A 19,297-nucleotide genomic window follows, 5' to 3' on the forward strand; every position below is an offset into this window, starting at 1 on the left:
TTTCTTTGGTCAGATTCACCTGTGATTATTCAATCTGTCTGAAAGTGGCTCAGAGAAACTGTAAACCAATATGAGGGACAAAATACAATTTGCAGGCTCAAATAGGTATCTTTTCCTCCCCACAAAATATATCCTGTGAGGAATGTTACTGGATCACAGATGGACAAAATACTAAATTTTGATTGCCTGGCCAAAAGCCAAAATCCACAGCTACAGCTCTTTGCTATGAGAATGCTTAAAAAAACCTGCAAAAACCTAAACATCATTTGATCTTTTTGTGTTGTAAACTATGACCTCATGGCAGTAAGAATACTAAATTAAGGTGTTTTGGTTGGTTTATAGCTATCTGAAATGCTTGAAGCCCCATGAGTAGTTCAGAGCCAATATCCTGTCAACTGTGCTAAAAAGCAGTAATAGTTTCTCACCTTCTTAGAGATTACTGGTAAAATAATGTACAATAGGAAGGCTGCCAATATGAAGTTAAGATGAAACTGCATCTTTTGGCAGCTAAGAAATTCAGCTACACATTTTAAAAATGAAATCTTCTTAAATCAAGCCACCAGAGTTGTCATAACTAAGAAATTTTGGGCTCTTCTTGATTCTAGCAGTATATTAATCAAGACATAGCCTCAAAACACAAATTTAAGCCTTGGCACTCAAGTATTTTTGAGGAAAATCTTTAAATGCAGCTCAAAAGGGCATTTCCCTGCATACAGACAAGCTATTCAAAAGGAGTATAGTGTATTTGCCAGCATTAGATAAGTCTACTGTCTATTCACTAAAAAAAAATCTTCTTGCTGGACTCCTCAGGTTTGCAGCATGTTCTTTACTTTCTATTAATCACAAATAATATCCCTCACAAATTACACAGTGGGGAAAAAAAGAAAGTTGAAGAACAGGAGAGAAAATGAGTCAGTCTCTTGATTTAATGCAACCATAATCTAAAGAGCCTAAACTTGCGAAAGGTAAATCTGAACATGCAAAAATAAATAAAACCATTTTAATTAAAAATGTTAAAAATGGACAGGCTACATGAAAGTGGGGATTTGAAGGGGACTTCTAAAAAACAGGGTGAGCAACTTTTTAAAGAGGCAGAGAGGGAAAGGACAAGGGGAAACAGTTTTAAACTAAAAGAGGGGAGATTTAGATTAGAAATTAGGAAGAAATTATTGGCTGTGAGGGTTTTAAACTAGAAGAGGTTATATATAGATTAGAAATTAGAAATTCTTGGCTGTGAGGGTGGTAAGGCTCTGGCACACGTTACCCACAGAAGCTGTGACTGTCCCATCCCTGGAAGTGTTCAAGACCAGGTTGGACAGGGCTTGGAGCAACCTGGTCTGTATCCCTGGCCATGGTCTGGGAGAACATGCCTTTAAGGATCCTTCCAATCCAAACCTTTCTATGATTTGGTCTCAAATGCTGGAATAAACTGCTTGCTCACAAGAAAAAGGATTTAGGACAAAAGCTGCATAGGGCCTTCTGCATCCACAAAAGCTAACCTAAAAAAACTGAGCTACTTTTCTGGAAGCCAGTGAAACTCTAGGACTAAAAAAACCTGGAAACAGAGAGAAGTATTCCTAAAAGGAAACAGAAAAGATTTGGGGGACAAAAGTAAACACAGCAGGATATTGGTACCAGGAGAGGTATGAAGATGGAAGCAGAGCTTGCAGACCTGCAAGCTTGCTGCAATAAATTGCACAAGTTGGGATGTGAAAACATGTATTAATAATTGAAGTGTAATGCCTAAGAAACCAAAACAACAAAAATCTCACCAGGCTCAGGGACCCAGCTACTAAACCTGGACTCTGCAGACCTTCCAAAGGGCCAAAGGCTAGCCCAGAGCTCCAGGCAAAACAGGGGAACTCACAGAAGATTGAAGCAGAGACTTTACAGCCTGATTTGCTCTAATGGGTGTATAAGTGAGCTCTTCTACAAAAGCCATGGAGGAGTTTTTGGGTTTGCTTTTAATCTAAAATGGTGGTGACAGAATTTAAATTCAGAGAAACCCAGCTACAGTGCTCAGAAAAGAAACTGAAGACCAGCAAGAGAACCAAACAAATCAGGCAGTGCAAGTGAGTACGTGGATAAGAAAACCTCTTGTGTCCCTACTCTTATCCTGCAAATAAAGAATAACCTGGAAACATTTTAATGACTACAGTTTGTGTCAGAGGGTATCAGACAACTCACAGTAATCTGAAAACAAAAAATTCCTTCAAATATTCATTTTACCAGCTAGTGGTTTGTCTGCTTGTTTCAATGTTCACAATCAGGTATTCTCCACAGGACAGTGGACATCTGTATTCTGCCCAATTATGAAAGTCTAGCCAGTTTTCCCCTCAAGCCACACTCCCTGTAAAGCCTCATTTCCATTTATATTATTAAGAAGCACTAAGAAGCATTGATTGGAATAATGAGTTAAAAAAAACAACTATTCTGGACGTGAGAACAAAATGAGGCATAGACATCCATGGGGAGAAGGGAATGGGATACTCCAGAAGAACTATGCTTAATATTCCTACATGGAAATCTTATCCAGCCAAAGAAAAAAAGTGCTTTCTTTTGTTAATGATCATGCATCACCTACAGAAAACAACAAGATTGTATGGTGCCAAACCCTCTGAAGCATAATTAGTTTCCAGATCAGTTCCTCAGAGACAGCATATGCCAGAAGGGAAGAACAGGTATCCACACTGAAAATTATTCCCATTTCATATGTTCAGTGTCAACCCACTTCTGCTTATTCAAGACTATACCAGACACCCATGACCTGCTCCCCCTCCCACTCTACTGATAAGCAGAGAGAAGTGCTACAAATGTCACAGTCTGGCCTTTCATTATCAGATGGTCTGAGGGGAGCACACATCATCTGAGGATTTTTACACTACTGTAATGGATACCACACAAAAACTCACTGTGATATTTTCCCAGTGAAGAATGCTTTTCTTTATGCATCTTGCTAGAGAAAAAAACAAAAGCAGGGAGAATCTTTTCAGCTGTGCCTGAAATTACTTACAGAATAAAACTGCACAAGGGGCTGACCTTCCTCTTCTCAGGACCTATTTACTTCCTCTGTTGGCTGAGTTGAATTTCCATCAGGCAACGCTTTTTACAGTATTGCTAAAAGTGGAAACTTTTCCTAGTCCTATATTTGTTTTCCTTAGCCAAGACTCCAAACAGCAACCTGGAGGTGGGGGTGATGAGCCTGGAGAAGGCTCCAGATACCTTAAAGCCCCTGCCAGTGCCTGAAGAGGCTCCAAATGAGCTGCAGAGGGACTTTGAACAAGAGCCTAGAATGACAGGACAAGAGGGAATGGCTTTCCACTGACAGATAGAAGGGTTAGATGGAGTATTGGGAAAAAATTCTTCCCTGTGAGGGTGGTAAGGCCCTGGCACAGGCTGCCCAGAGAAGATGGGACTGCCCCATCCCTGGATATGTTCAAGGCCAGGTTGGATGGAGCTTGGAGCAACTTGATCTACTGGCCATGGCAAGGGGTGGGAAGTGGATGATCTTTAAGGTCTTTTCAGCCCAAAGCATTCTATGATTCTATGATTAGATGAAAATGCAGGAGAAAATAATTGCATAAAGCAAGAGACTGCATGAGTGCATGCAATTCAAAGAGCATAAATTAAAACCATGTGAATACAAACCATCACTTGTTGAAATACACTGGGTAGTAAACTGTGCTTCACATTTAGTAAAGTTCACCTCTATTTAAGGAGAACTGGTTAAGCCTCCTGCTGAAACAACTGCTGCAAGATAAAACTAAACTAACTTTAGCCTTAAACATTCCACTGTCTGATTTGATTTTCTGCAGACAGTGGAAGATGAGTCTGAGTCCTCCAGAGTGAATCAGAACAGAAGTACATGGGATTTCCCTGGAAGATACTACAGCCTTCAGTTATTTATTAAAGTATCTTCTCATTTAGCAACAACACTGAACATGCTACAACTGTTTACATTAGCAGCAATTATATTACAGAGAGGTTGTGTTGTTTATCATTCAGATTCCTCTATGCAGCTTACTTGAATTACACAGTCAGAGACTGCCCAGGCTACAACTTGTTCTGCTTAAGCAGTCTGATACAGAAGGTGCACCTGTTACCAAACATAAAATATGGTCTTAAGACAACAATTAATTCACCTCCCTCTAGTGAAGAACATTTTCAAACAGGATTCCCTTGCTACATCAACCTCTGAGAAGGGTTGTGGGTCCATCATATGGAAAAACTTGTAAAAGCCTAAGAAAACAGTAGAATGTTGTGGACAGTTACAGAGTCTGTATTTTGGGAAGGTCAAAATCTTGCCAAGCATGCTCAGCTTGTTAAGACATGCTGCTTGAGATAAATTCTTACCTTCAATTTTTTTGTAGTGCCCACCTCTTTCTTATAAATTATAAAAAATACTTACCACCTAACCATCAGCCCAAGCTCCATGAAATTTTTCAGGTTAGGAAGAGTTTGCCTTAGATCTGGAGTACTCAGCCCATGCTGGTATCTAAGCTACAAAACCAGAAAAAAAAAATCCTAAAATTAGCACGGCTTTCCAAATCCCAAAGAATACAACATCATGGTCAGTTAAGTCACTAAGTTTTTAGAAAGTTTAGGATGATTATCCAGCAGTTCCAAGATATTTACTCCCTTTAAGAAAATGGTCCATTTACTATTTGTATTAGGAAACCCACCCAAGAACAGGGACAAAATAATCAGTCAACTTGACTCTTAAACCTCCTTACACTTTCTCCATTTACTATCTGCAACAGGAGAGCAGGTTGACAGCTTAATAAAAATATGGCCATTATGGGAAGACACCAAATTCCATCACAATGTTCTGTATTCATGAATTCCAAGTATTTATTTGTGTGTACTTGTCAGAGTGTATTAGTGCATACTGGAATCAGTAATGGAATTATTATAGTAACATCAATGAGTGAAAATACATATTGTCACACAACTGATCAATATCTGTGCTCCTTACACAGTTTATATCAGCATTTAAATGCCTCTTATTAGTATCATAATTAAATCCAGCACTCAGATGCTATTTAGCAAAGGGAATGGCTTTAAACACTGACATACTTTAACCTGGATATTGACTCCTACAAGTTGTTCTTAGGTCGTCCACATGACGTAACTGTCACTGCTGAGAATTATAGACTCCATGTTTAACAAGCCACCTAATTAAAAATACCTCTGAAGAAAACAGCACATGGAAGGAAAAAAGTCTGTCTTTAAAGTTCGAATCTCAAAATTTCAGGGAAACTTTGCAGAGAAATGTATCCCTTGTATGGATAAAATAATAATAAAAAAAAAATTAAAAAAACCCAGCACCCTACATTCCAGTATCTCTAAGGCTATGGGAATGATGCACTACCAATTCAATAAGCAGTTCCCAGCATACATTAACACGCTTTAGAAGTCTCTGCTGGACTCCAACATAGGCACACACAGTAACTGCACAAATGTAGTGCTGATAGAGCTATTTGCTGAAACATGGAACAGTCCCACTCAAAGTTGAATTTATTTTGTTTAGAATCACACACCTGCTTCCACAATTCCTGACAGCAAGATGCCAGAAAGTATCTTAAGTTTCAAAAATTTTTGACTTCTCCCAAACAATCAGTTTTTCAGAGAAAAAGACTCCTGAAATTGGGAATGATTTTTATGCTTGTCTGAGTTTCAGAAAGAAAAATTATTTTGGAAGAAAACCACCCTTAGTACTGTAGCACTGTACAACAGCTGGCCATTTATTACAGTTTATTATTTCCATATGGACAAAGCCAAATCATATGGCTTGGGTTCATATTTTCTGCTACAATGACAGAACCTGGATTAAGACCACCATACAATATAAATTACAAAACCATCACTACATTCTCCTGATGGGATTATAGCGGAATTGGTTAACTGGAGAACTAGCCTGGAACAAAAGAAATAAAGAAGAAAAAACCCACCAACCTCAAAAATCTTACATTTCTTCCTCCTCCAACAATGAAAAGTTGATGGAATACCCTTTTTTATAGTCATTCTCACATTTTAAAGTTTCAAAGCATGAAAATAAGGTGAATTAAGGGATCTCTCCAACAGCCAAGATCAGAAGAATTCATGGGAGACCTCAGTATCCAAAAATGAGTAAAACCACTGCTTCTACTAAAAGACATTTTCATATTTCCAATAGTAGATATGCATATTAAGTAAAGTTAGGGTGCAAGTTTCATGAAACCCCTAGAAAAAGTTATTATTTAACTTCATAAACTGCATACTATTTTGCTTTGTAATAGATTAAAAGTAAAGCAATACTGCCTTGTGTCTGCTTCAATACAAGCTGCTGCTGATGTATTTACAAACCCACAAGTCGCTTAAAAACCTATCTGCCTTCTGGGACAGAAAAAAAAACATTCACAAATCAGCTGATGAATCGGGTTTTAGTCTGGATTCAAAATTATCACTCCATTAATGCAGTGAAGGTTAACTCCTGTTTTACATAATTATGTAGTAGTCTCACATATTCTGACAAAGAAATCTCTACTTTGCTGCATGATGCAGGCCACTACAGGTACAATTCCAAATAAATGTGAACAAGGAGGTGGAGGGAGCTTAAAAACAACTTTTTTTAGTTAAAAGATCAGAATTCCTCTTCCTCCTCTCCTTAACCTCTGACAATGTAAAATAACAAATATTAGAAAGGACTGGGGTTTTTTCCCCAATCCATAAAGCATTCTCATACACCTTCCCTTAAGTTTAATTTTTTTTTAACATCCACACCACATATGCAGGACTAGTTAATCCACCTCATCCAAGAAGAACATTTAACATTTAACAACAGTCGTAAGGACTGAATCCAGAGGACACCATGGAGATACATGAAGGGTTGCTGGAGCCCCTCTCTTCTCTGGAGACAGGCTGGGAGAGCTGGGGGTGCTCATCCTGGAGAAGAGAGGGCTCCAGGGAGACCTCCGAGCCCCTTCCAGTGCCTAAAGAGGCTCCAAGAGCTGGAGAGGGACTTAGGACAAGGGGGACTGACTTCTACCTAACAAAGAACCGGGTTAGATGGAATATGAGAAGAAATTCTTGGCTGTGAGAGTGGTGAGGCCCTGGCACAGGTTGCCCAGAGAAGCTGGGGGTGCCCCAGGTTTGGAAAGACGGGGCCCCAAGGCCAGGCTGGATGGGGGTTGGAGCAACCTGATCTAGAGGGGGTTTCCCTGCCTATGGCAGGAGGGTGGAACTGGATGACTTTAAGTTCTGTTCCAGACCAAACCATTCTATGATTCCCTATGACTCGTTACAGTAGGATTCACACAAGTACTTCTTAACATCAAAATCAATTTTAAAAAGAGAAAAATGAAGGAAGGAGCTGCTTTGCTTGTAAGAATTAAGAGGGCAGGAACACAAGAGCAGATAGAGGTAACTATGTGCTGTCTTAATTCTCCTAAGAAACGGTTCAAATTTCAATTGTTGCTATTAAAAGTCACTCATCTCCACACTAAGTTTCCAATGTAATAATTTTCAAAAGTAGCATTTTATTTAAGATTTTAAAGATCAGATAAATTCTTCAAGATATTACAGACCCAGCATCCAAAGAAAGTGTGCCTATTTTAATTGGAGTGAAGAGGTGTTGTCCAATATTTGCATTCACATAGAAGACCATGTATTCCCCACAGGACTTCGAGTAAATCGTTAATGATGTTCCAGTGATAAAAAATTAATTGTGATTTCTATACCAATATTTAGCTCCTATGCACAGCTTTGTTTTCCCAAGTGCTGCTCTCATATTTGTTACTAGCAACTCTTACTCCACAGAAACAAGATATAGGAGACAAGATGCATCATATTTTATAAAGTTCAAGGCAGAAGAACGTAAAGAATTATCTGTACAGAGAAATCTCAAGAAACAGGATAATACATTTACTTTAAGGCCAACTTCTCTACAGAAAAGGAGCTTGACCTACCAGTGGGTATTTTCTATTATACCTATATATTCCAACATCACAGAAAACCACAAATGTTAAAATAAGCTGCATTTAAACAGTGGTTCTCAGAGCAAAAAGTAGATTTATTATTTCAAAAACTGTATTATCTTTCTAATAAAGTGTTTAAAGACTAAATTTCCTTAAAAGAATAATATCAACAAAACCACAGCATTAGTTGTAGGTGAGGCATGACAAATTGAAGTTAAATTGTAACAAATTAGGCATAATTATTTTACACTCCAAGATGAGAAAAAATAATATTCGGTTGCTCCAGTTTCTACCTGTATTTTATTCTCTGCAATGGTCTGAACTTACACTGGAAGGTGAGTGAACCAGCTGTGAACCAGCTCCAATCTGAGCATCTCTACTCCACTGCCAACCAAAGAGCTTCTAAGGATTCATTTCATCAATCAGACTCCTAGACTTAAAAATCGTGACCTAAAATCATGTTAAACAACAGAAAAGCTTACTGCCTTCCTAAAGGAAACAATTCCACAGCAAAATGTTCATTCATCAAATCTACCTGTAGAGATACATAATTTGTTAACTAACTAAAATACAAACCTGCAAAAGTTCAGTTACTTTCCTATAAAGTCTATAAGAAGTACTTGGACTACTGAAGTTTTTCAATCTAGCTGGCTTTAAAATAAACCAATTAACTATCTTTCCATTCCTGGGTACTTGCAGGTTGCACCCACGATCAAAATTAAGAGGTTTGCCACTCTATGGGTACTCTTAAGAAAAACAATTATATCCTGCATTTATGTGCAAAAAACAACAGTCCACTTCCTATCCTAATTCTTGCAGCAGTATTTAATAACTAATTGTATACAAGCATATACATTTACTTCCAGCCAGAAACCACAGAGTACCTGGGCTCAAGTAAATTTTTTTGGAGAGGGGAAAGTGCAGAATGACTCCAATTCTAACCTCATCTGTTCATCATTTCTCACACTGTTTTCCCAGCCATATTCATCTTGTTCTAAGCCATGTGGAAACAGTCTAACAGTCACAATATGTTATTAAAGCTCAAAATATAAGCCATTTTAGTACATATTGTGCATAATATTCAAGTCTAGGCCAAAATCTGCTGTATTTTGGACTTCCCTTAGTCCCCACTGCAGGCAACTGGTTCTTGATGTTGCAGCAGTAGAGTACACAATAGGTAAACTCAATCCACTATTACACTAGGCAAAGATCTTGCAATATTAAGGCAGCCAAAACCAATTTTGAATTATTTTCAGCTATATGAGGAGTTTCTCTTTATAGCTTCAAGAACTTCAAAAAACCACCTGCTCCACAAATGTGAAAACATACAGAGAAAAATAGAAGCAAAACTATTGTTTCAATCAAATTTGCAGAGCTGGCCACAAGCCAAGCATTTGCATAAGGCTTTCAGAGAATGTCAAACACTGAAACATTAAGAATGTCAAACAGAAATACTAAGTTTTAGAAGTTTTATTAAAATGACATAGTTAATTGTTTTACAAGATCCTGAGTGACTTTTCAGAGTACGACAGAACACTGACAGATATTCAGATTACTAAGCATTGCAATAAAGAAAACAGGAACTGTTGTTGTAATGCCTGTTGCTATATAAACAACTAGGGGGATGAGTGAAATAATGCCTGCTGTTATATAATCAAAAGATATGTGTTTATATCTTTTGGGAGCAATTATAAAATTTTTTGCTTGCCTTGAATCTGGCTAGCTGTTCTAGCTCTGAATACTTCTGTGGGTTTACTGAAAAACCCTTAAGCTACAACATTACTGAAACATGTTGTGGTATCAATAGCTCTTTAGATAATGTACTTCCAAACTAAGCATCTAAAAATGAAAATTATCTTTCATACTTAAAAAGACTATTGGTAAGAATCAATTACAGTTTGGAAGTAAACATAACAAAAGGGTTTTTAAAACTTTTTTAAGATTCTTGGGGAAGTAGGAGCTGAATAAATAAAACTAACTGCTGAGATTATATCAAGTCTTGAAGTCCTCAATCTTGCTTTCAGAAGGAGCAAATAGAGGACTGCTACAGTAGTGACAGCCCTCATCCAAACAAGAAGTGCTCAAATATAACAGCTATTTCCATAGATATCATGACTTATCTTTATATGCCAGTGTCCGTCTCCCAGAGTTACACCTGAAAAGCAGATGTTTACTTTGCAACTCATTCAAGAGTATTAAACTAACAAGAAAGCAAGTTACATCCAAATCCTTGAAGGCCCATGTCCTTCATTAACCCATTGAACATACTCTTTCAAGTTCCTCAAGCCAACCAATGCATGCCTAAAGTCTTCACTAAAACCATCTTAAAAGACTCCCACCACAATTTTGATTTAGCAATAGCAAATAAGGCACAGAAACAGCAACCAAAGCAGTAAGAGGAGATAACTGCATTTTATGCTATAGCATTGAAGCATACTTAAAATCAGTAATTTTTAAAACATGTTTAGTCTGAACTAACCTGATTTGTCCCACATTTACAAGGGAGATGAAGATAATTGCCTGTTATCACAAAATCCTAGAATGGTTTGGGTTGGAAAGGACTTTTAAGCTCATCCAGCCCTAACCCTTCCACCATGGGCCTAGATACCTTCCACTAGACCAGACTGCTCCAAGACCTGTCCAGCCTGGCCTCAAACACTTCCAGGGGTGGGGCAGCCACAGATTCTCTGGGCAAGCTGTGCCAGGGCCTCACCACTCTCACAGCCAAGAATTTCTGCCCAATATCCCATCTAACCCTGCCCTCTGGCAGTGGGAAGCCATTCTCCCTTGTCCTGTAATTCCAGGTTCTTCTCCAAACTCCCTCTTCAGCTGTCTTGGAGCCCCTTCAGGCACTGGAAGGGACTCTGAGGTCTTCCTAAAGCTGTCTCTTCTCCAGGCTGAAATACTCAAGCCCTCCCAACTTGTCCATATATAAGAAGTCACGCAACCACACTGGTTATCCCACCACAGCTGCAGGAGCCTCCAGCACTGCCTGGGCTTAGTCGGCAGGTGCCAGGATCTGTACTGGTTGAACACCCAAGATCTGCTCCTTCACAGAGCAAGTTAATACTGGCCTTTGCTACAGACAAGGATAGGCAGGCTTTCACCTGAATGAAAGCCAGGACTTCAGTTACAACTAATCCAGTCTCATTTCAACCTATTTTTTTCTTGGCATGGGCGATAGGAAAGGAAAAAAGAAAGCCTTTCCAAAAGGTTTGCAAAAAACATATATAAATTCCCCAATTCTAAATGATCTGGCTAAGCTCACTGTTACCCTAGGAAAGTTTCAGGAATAAAACCTCTCCTAAGAGCTTTTGGCTCTACACAGCTGGAGAAGGCACTTTGTGGTGTTTCAGGTGCAGTCCCTTCCTCTTATTATTGAAATGAAAATCTGGCACTTCACAAGACAAGGACTAGACTGGCTTCAACCTATGCTCTTTCAAGAACACTTCTCTGTATGTAGCTAAATTTGCCTTGGATTCAGATGGTGCATTCTTTCTGAACTGTATGTGTTATGATCTTAGTTTAGGGGCCTCATAAAAGATGCAGTGTGCAAGTCACAGTATCCTACACTCAAAGGGCCATAACCACTGCATATACACCACTACCCACAGAACTCTTTAAAGAATTTTGCTCCTTAGTGTTTATTGCCAAAACAAATTTCTAGGCCTAACATTTCTGCTGTTCAACTTGCCATGGAAAAGCTTTTAGTTTCTATTATAGAGTTGATTTTCTCTCATGTTTGATAGTCTAACAGGACCAGAAACTGAACCTCTTGCCTCATTTCATATTTAACAGCTGAGTTTCAGTTCAGCCTCTTACATATGGCACTAATACACAAGCATTCAACTTTAATTCCATGCAGGTATTAGGAAGATGGCACTTCAGCTACACCAACAATATAACAAATACTTTGGTTTTCTTCTATGGTTCTGTCAATGTTACTTTGTTCATTAGACAAGCAACTCACCCACAAAGCAGCATTCCCAGGAAAGCAGCACTGGCTGCTCAGCTTCTCAAGCAGATTACACAAAGCACATAAACACCACCTGCCACCATGTGGACACAGTGGCTGTGGACACACAAGAGGAGGGCTAGACATTAGGTACTTCCCTGGATCTGTACTCTATTGATGAGAAAAAGAACCTTGTGGGAGCTGACAAGAGTGTTATTTTTTTTTTTTTCATATCAAACAGCAAAGTTCATGTATTGCTAATGACTGTCAGATGAAAGCAGAGCTATTCTTTGGGTAGGGCTGAGCAAGTGATTCCAATCTGAATAGGAGTATCAGTCTAACACAACACAATAATGGTCTGACAAAAAAAATGAGAAAAAAAGGCTTCCTTGTGAAACAATTCTAAGCATAACATTCAGGTTGAACAGCAGAAAAAATAACCTTATTTCATACAGTGTAGCAAATTCCACGGGTTTCAATAAACTTGGAAGTGATGCTCTGACACTCTATGTAGATATGTTTGTCTGCTAACAAACACCAGCTATGAACTTTTTATATGGGCAGACAGGGATAGGAAAACCAGAAGAGATTTTAATCTCTTCCCATTTTCCTATCCCTGTCTGAAAGAGGGCAGATTTAGATTAGATACTAAATTCTTTACTCAGAAGGTGGTGAGGCCCTGGCACAGGCTGCCCAGAGAAGCTGGGGTTGCCCCATGCCTGGAAGTGTTCAAGGCCAGGTTGGACAGGGCTTGGAGCAACCTGGTCTAGGGTTGGTGTAAGGAGGGTGCTGGCCTAGGGAAGGTGTCCCTACCCATGAACAAGATGGTCTCAAGTTCCCTTCCAACTCAAACTGTTGAATGGTTCTATGAACTGAGGTAAGACTAGACACATTCACTCTTTGGGCTGGCTGTAGGAAAACAAAGAGTTGTAAAATGGTCCAAATTATCCAACACCTGGTTTTACAAGTCTACTTTTCAAGAGCCATTAATTTAGACAAGGACAGAGCACCACCACCCCCGAGGCCATGTCAAATAAAACCAGTCAGAGACAGTGAACAAGGTCACAGCAAAGAATAAAAGGGGTCTCACAACAGTCATACAGTCATAGAGATGCTGTCTGGTTCTGTGATAAAGCTAAGATAAAACTTAGAATAAGAAATCCAGAAGATTAAGAGGCAAATTAATTCAATGAACTTCAGTGGCTGACTGAAATAGGAAATAATTTGACAATCAGAGTATAAATAACTTTACTGCCCTGTGCAAGAAAATAGCTGCAGTAAACTCCCTTCTTATTGGTACTTAAAGAAACTAGATTTACAGCTCTATTGAAATTATGTCCTCTACAAGAAATCTGGGAACTTGACAAGGAATAATACCTGTCAAGTATCATGCAAGAGACAACCTCTTGAATACCTAAAAAAATTGGAAATTTGATGAACAAGATACACATGGTCTCCTCAATGGCTACACATCATAAATGCATGCATCAGACATAATGACCAATACAGGACAGAAATAATTTAGTATAGAATCACAGAATTGTTTGGGTTGGAAAGGACCTTAAAGCTCATCTCATTCCAACCCCCTGCCATGGGCAGGGACACCTTCCACTAGACCAGACTGGTCCAAGCCCCATCCAACCTGGCCTTGGCCACCTCCAGGGATCAGACAGCCACAGCACCCCTGAGCTACCTGTGCCAGGGCCTCACTACCCTCAGTCTTCCGGGTGCACAATTTTGGGCAAATTATTCTCCCACAGTAACACTGTGTTTGCTCACTAGGGACTCACTCACCTCAGGGAAGATGGTCACTAAATTAAGCTCAACTCATCATATGTAATAAAGAACCTACACTGAAGTCAGGCCGAAGCAATTAAGGCTCTGGGAACGAAGGAAAGAGATAGCAAAGCAGCCAGTAAAGCAGCAATAAAGATGCTTGCTTTTTAAAGGCCTGCATCTCAAAACTCAAAACCACTTTACTCTCAATAACCCCTACTTCAAAGTTTAAAAAAAAAAATTAATTAAATTATTGAGATGAAAAAACCTAGAGCAGCAAGACCACTGCTCAAGCACTTGTGAGAGCTCAGTTCCACAAGGTCCACGTCTGTGCCCCAGCAGAACTGGGTGCCACCCACATTGTATGCTCAGAACAAAGAGGACTCTGAGAGTTGCCATTTTGACCCTGTTCTGTGTTCACTTTTTACCCACAAAAAACATCACCAGGCTTCAGGGATTTCCTAATATTCATCCACCACAACAAGAGGTTTTCATGATGTAATATCAATTACTCCGCTGTGAATACCAGGACAAGAGTTCACCTCTTTCTCCTATTAAAGCCTCAGATACTCCATACACATCCCTAACTTAGGGGCTACAGAGTTTATGGGGCTAGTACTTGCTGAATGCTCTCCCACTGTCAAATGCTTTGGAGAGCTGTGCAATTCACTCCCATTCTTAGCAACTCTATTGTACTTCACCTTTGATAGTTACAGTGAATATTTTTCGTAGGTATTATTAGACATAAGTGACTAATTTCTCTTCGAAAAAAAAACCCTGAATTTTTATGCTAGTGAGAGTCAAACAGCTGAAATCCTAAATGGAAACTTACAGCGTTAGATAATGTTATCCAACTCAAAAAACTCCTCTGTGAACTTTGTGAGGGATGTAATTTTACAAACAGAAAATATGGGTATTGAAACAATTCATGCTCACATACAGATGGAAGTTATTATGAACTCTTGGAATTAACACACATTGTTTCAGCTTTGGAATGTAACAGCAAAGCAAGTTTTTCCAAAAAAAAAACTCTACCAAGCCAGCACTAGGCTGCTTCTAATTCCAGCTGAATTCTCCTGAGTGCAAAATGTGGTTTCCAGTGTTATTATCCTGCTGTTTTACAAAACGGTACCCCTTTATCTCTAGAAGAGTTTTTAAGTCAGTAATTTTATTTAATATCAATGCCATCTCATTTCTTCCACACTCACATTTCTCCTTGCTGACAGAATTCTAGGTAATTGTAAAAGGAAAAAAAAAAAAATCTGTGAAACCAGAGAAGCTTATACAAATAATTTCAAAATATTTCTTCAAGTTGATCGAGTTTTTCTGGGTTCTTTGTCACAGTGCTCAAAACTTGCATGAATGATTCAAGTAAGGTGATAGAGACCAAGGCTCTTGTTTTCATGCTCCAGTGAAGTCACTACTATTCTTCCCAGGCAAGTCCAACCTTGCCACAGCACAGAGGGAATTAAGCAACCGATTCACACTTATTCCTGACAAAGAGGACTGGTTCTCTGAATTAAGGTAAACACCTTTGGTGATGGTCTGGAGATAAGAGAGAGGCAGCTGCTCATTCTCTGTCCAAACTTAATTTTTCACATGTTCACAAGAATGAAGCTTATCTGGACACTTCTCTGAAAGCAGCCATACGGCTTGCTAAAAGTTATGTAAATTCAACAGTTTCAGCATCCCAAGAAACATACAAGAACTCAGACAATCTTGGGTTTTTAAGTCAGCCCCAGAGCACAGAGGTTTTGTGATGCATTTCTGCACACTATCTACCTGCTCTGCTTTCAGAGTGGAATTTCCACTTGGCAGAACTATATAAAGCAGCAATATTTGACCAAGGACATCAAAACAAAAGTGACTGCAACAGTTTATGTGGACATCCTAACACTTTCATGATTAAATCAGTAGTAGAAGCACTCCCAGAAATTCCAATTTACTTTTATTATGTTTTTATATCCAACAGCATACAGTCTCAAGCATTAACATGGGACCCATAGTGTTCTACTAACCACTTTGAAGTCTGGCCACTGATTAGCTTGCACCAGCACCAATGACCCCAAGTAGAGCTGGAAACTCTTTTTATACTAATACATACTTAAAGCCTTCATTTACTTTTATAAATTTAAACATATGCCAGTGATTTCAGAAACCAACTGCAAGGAATTGGAAGGCAGCATGGGTTGCCTTGAGTGACCGTGTGTTCAACCACCCAGAGTCCTTCAAAATAGGACAAGAAAATGAGAATAAGAGGTTTTAGTAGGTCCAAAAATGGTAACAACTCAGGGATGACAAGTCAAGGAGATTAAACAGGAAAACAAGTGAAGTGGTGACAATTTCTATAAAAAAATACTACAGGCAGAAGTGTCAAGTAACCCAAACTACACAAACAGAAAAGACAACCATCCTGGGCTCAATGAAGAATTCATCATTTTGATGAAAAAAAATAACAGAGCTTCTTGCTTGTATCACATAAGTGAGTGACAAACTCCAGAACAAGGTAAAGATGAAGAAGGGCTGAAAGGCAAAGCAAGCAGCACTGTGACTCACAAGTTACAGAATGAACAAGTAAGCAGAGATTAAGGAAAGCACTGATTCGATAGTAATGAAGAGAGAGATCTATCAAAGCACTTGAGGGAAAGACTAATCCCTTTTTCTCACTAATCTTCCCTCTGGAGGTCAAGTGTGAACAGCTGGCTGCCATTACTAATACCACCAACAAGGAGGTACAGTCTAAGATACATTAACAGCCTGGCTAAGTGAATTTCCAAGATTAGTAGGATTCAATTAACTTTGTCTTAAGATATTTTAGCCTTTAAGTAATTGCAGAGGTTATTGTCCAAAACACACTAAGCATGGGCAAGTCTGGAAAATGGTAAATGCAATCCAAGCTTAAAAAACAAACAATACAGAAAGATTCAGAAGCTTTACTTCAATTTGGGATAAGGAATGGCAAAAAAGTGATGGAAGAGAAAACTGGAAAAACAAACAAGACTAGTAGAAACTAAGCATAAAAAGGTCATTTTTCAAGAATAAAACTTTAAGACTAATGTAATTTCAAACAGGTTAGAACCAGAAATGTCATATTTCTCTTGGAATTTAAATCTCTTGGCATTTTTTGCTCACAAGCATGCTAGAGAAATGGGATATTGATGAAGTACAAGTGAATACAGACAAAGTACTTTATGGGTGTAATAAAGAATGGTTCATGACTACAACTGAAATGCTGGCAAAATGGAACTACACCTGGAATAACAGAACTCCAGTTCTATCCAATATTTTAATTAGGTAATCTGGATAGGGCATAGGTTCAGATGCAGCCAGCATAAAGCTGAGACTGAGTTCTCAACCTCTAGTATTATACCACCAAAGCAGAAACGTGATTAAGATCAAGAAAATTCATCTTCAAGAATACATTCAAGGTACAGCATGTAAAATGTGAATTAACCAAACCACCTGCTGTGACAGCTGCAGCTGGTCTGAAGCTGCACAGATAAGATTGGCCATAACAGACCCCAACTCTACCAGACCAGCCCAGTTTGATAAAGAATAGAAGTAAACAAATCCCAGGGTAAGACAATGATAGGTTGGATTTGAACTCAAAACAGGGGAACCCAGCCAGCCCCATTCAATCCTGAAAGCAGACATATCACTGGCCAGTGAGCTGGGTGGTGTTAAGACCATGACCACTCAGGTGTTCAAGTGTGGGAATTTTGAAGCCTCTACAAAAGGGGGTGTCCATCAGTAAACCTTGCCTGTTGTCACTTGAACTCAGTGTGTTCTGTTGTGTGCCTGTCTCCAGAACTGCAACAAACATAATTACCTGCACACATTCAGAATGGACTGTTGTGTTGCTGTGCAGAAGATACCTGGGGCTGTTGGTTGCCCAGAATCCTAAGATTTACTCTGCTGGGCTTTTAAGATACAAACCTATTAGAACCCAATGAACTGGAAATAAAAAGACAAGACTTGGGAAGCATTTCTCCCTCCTAATCCATGTTTTGAAAGCAAAAAGCTCACTATACCCAGCTTTGGGCATTGCATTTCAAGAAAAAATGTGGATTCAGATGGAGAATCTGAGACAAGAGAAGTGTTGAAAAGTGTTTTTTCAATGCATAAAACTTTACAAAGAGGAAGAGATTTAAATGGATCAGATTATTATAATATATAAACAAAGGCAAGACAGGTTTGGACTCAATGTCAGAAATTAGCTGTCTTTAGTGGCCAAGAGAGTCAAGCACTGGAACTAAGCAGTACTTATACCACAGGCTTTTCTTCACAGAACATCACCAGGGACAGCATAAAAACAGCTGACACTGTCCTAGGACTAGATATAAATTGAAACAGGCAGGCCTCTTTAAGACCAGCTTTCTGAACATTCTCTGAATGCCATCCAAATGTATTACATGCAGGTATTACTGCCATCTCAAATACAAGTCTGCAAAGTCTCTTGCAATTTTCAGAGTAAAGGATGTTTTTTTAAAATACATTAAAAACAAAGAAGTAAGGTTGATTAGATAACTTTTTTTTTTTAAAAAGTCACACATTTGCAATACTTCATATTTTACATGCATTGTGGTTTTTTATAAGGGTAGAATACTAGTTGAAGTAATAATACAGCAAAATTAAAGACACATGAGCAAGAATTACTAATAGATCTCCAAGTATGACAAAATTTTAAAACTGAGACTATTTAGTTTTCAAAATAGTGTGAAGTCTATAGACTCATAGAATGTACTATTTGAAAAGGAAAAGATCCATTATTATCTGGCAAGTCCTTCTCTAAGCACCACAGAAGAAAATCTCAAGCACAAAGCTGAAGACAAGTGAAAATTATGTTTTCAAGGATATTTGTCTTAGTTCACAGGTTTTCACCACAGAGAACAGCATCACAGGACAGCACATGCACACTCACATCATATTGGCACCAAACAGAGAATACATATAAATAATAATAAAAAATAATCTCAAGTGTACCAACCTGTGCTATATTTTTGTTGAGAAGATAAACTCCATATTCAAACTGAAGCTTCTCCCCTCCTTTTGCATATAAAGGAAATCTGATGGGAAAAAAAAGGGGAAGGGGGGAAAGTATTTAAGGTGAAATTATTCAGATGCTTATGTAAACTTCAAAAAGACCCAGATTCCTTTTCTGAAAAGGTAAAAATTTAAAAAGCTTCCTTTGCTGACTTCTCCCAAGAACCCCTCCGTAGGATGTATTTATGAACCCTCTGCAATTCCAGTCAATCAGCATTTAACAACTGATGCCAAAACTCAGCTACAGAATTGCATTTTTTAAAGTATTTCAGGTTTTTAAAAGACACTTTATGATTCTCCTAGGGCTGCAACATCCCTCTCATCAATCAAAGTGTAATTTCAGAAGCACACAGCACAATTGCAGATCCCATGTTATCCCTCTACATTCACCCAGTCACACATGGCTAGCTCATTTCCAAACAGAAATATTTTTTAAAAGTTGTTCTCTTTTGATCATTATCCGGTGATTGACAGACCACAAAGGCCTTTACACAGAGAAGAAATTTGCAGGCTCACTTACCCAAACAACATTCAGAATACAAGTGATTCCTTTCAACAAATTTCACAC

The 19,297-nt window shown here is 38.6% G+C and overlaps 1 protein-coding gene across 1 annotated transcript in view; it reads right to left on the reverse strand.

The window, feature by feature from the left end:
- The window catches only part of UVRAG (UV radiation resistance associated), a 79,632-nt gene that overhangs the window by 6,654 nt on the left and 53,681 nt on the right, over positions 1-19,297 (reverse strand). Inside the window, exons 13-14 of the mRNA XM_021532428.2 lie at positions 18,674-18,752; positions 4,409-4,500 (exon numbers count right to left, since the gene is read on the reverse strand). Coding sequence (XP_021388103.2) covers positions 4,409-4,500; positions 18,674-18,752 — 171 coding nt within the window. The remainder of the gene's footprint in view (positions 1-4,408; positions 4,501-18,673; positions 18,753-19,297) is intronic.

This window comes from Lonchura striata, chromosome 2, assembly GCF_046129695.1.
Source record: "Lonchura striata isolate bLonStr1 chromosome 2, bLonStr1.mat, whole genome shotgun sequence".
Taxonomy (NCBI): Eukaryota; Metazoa; Chordata; class Aves; order Passeriformes; family Estrildidae; genus Lonchura; species Lonchura striata.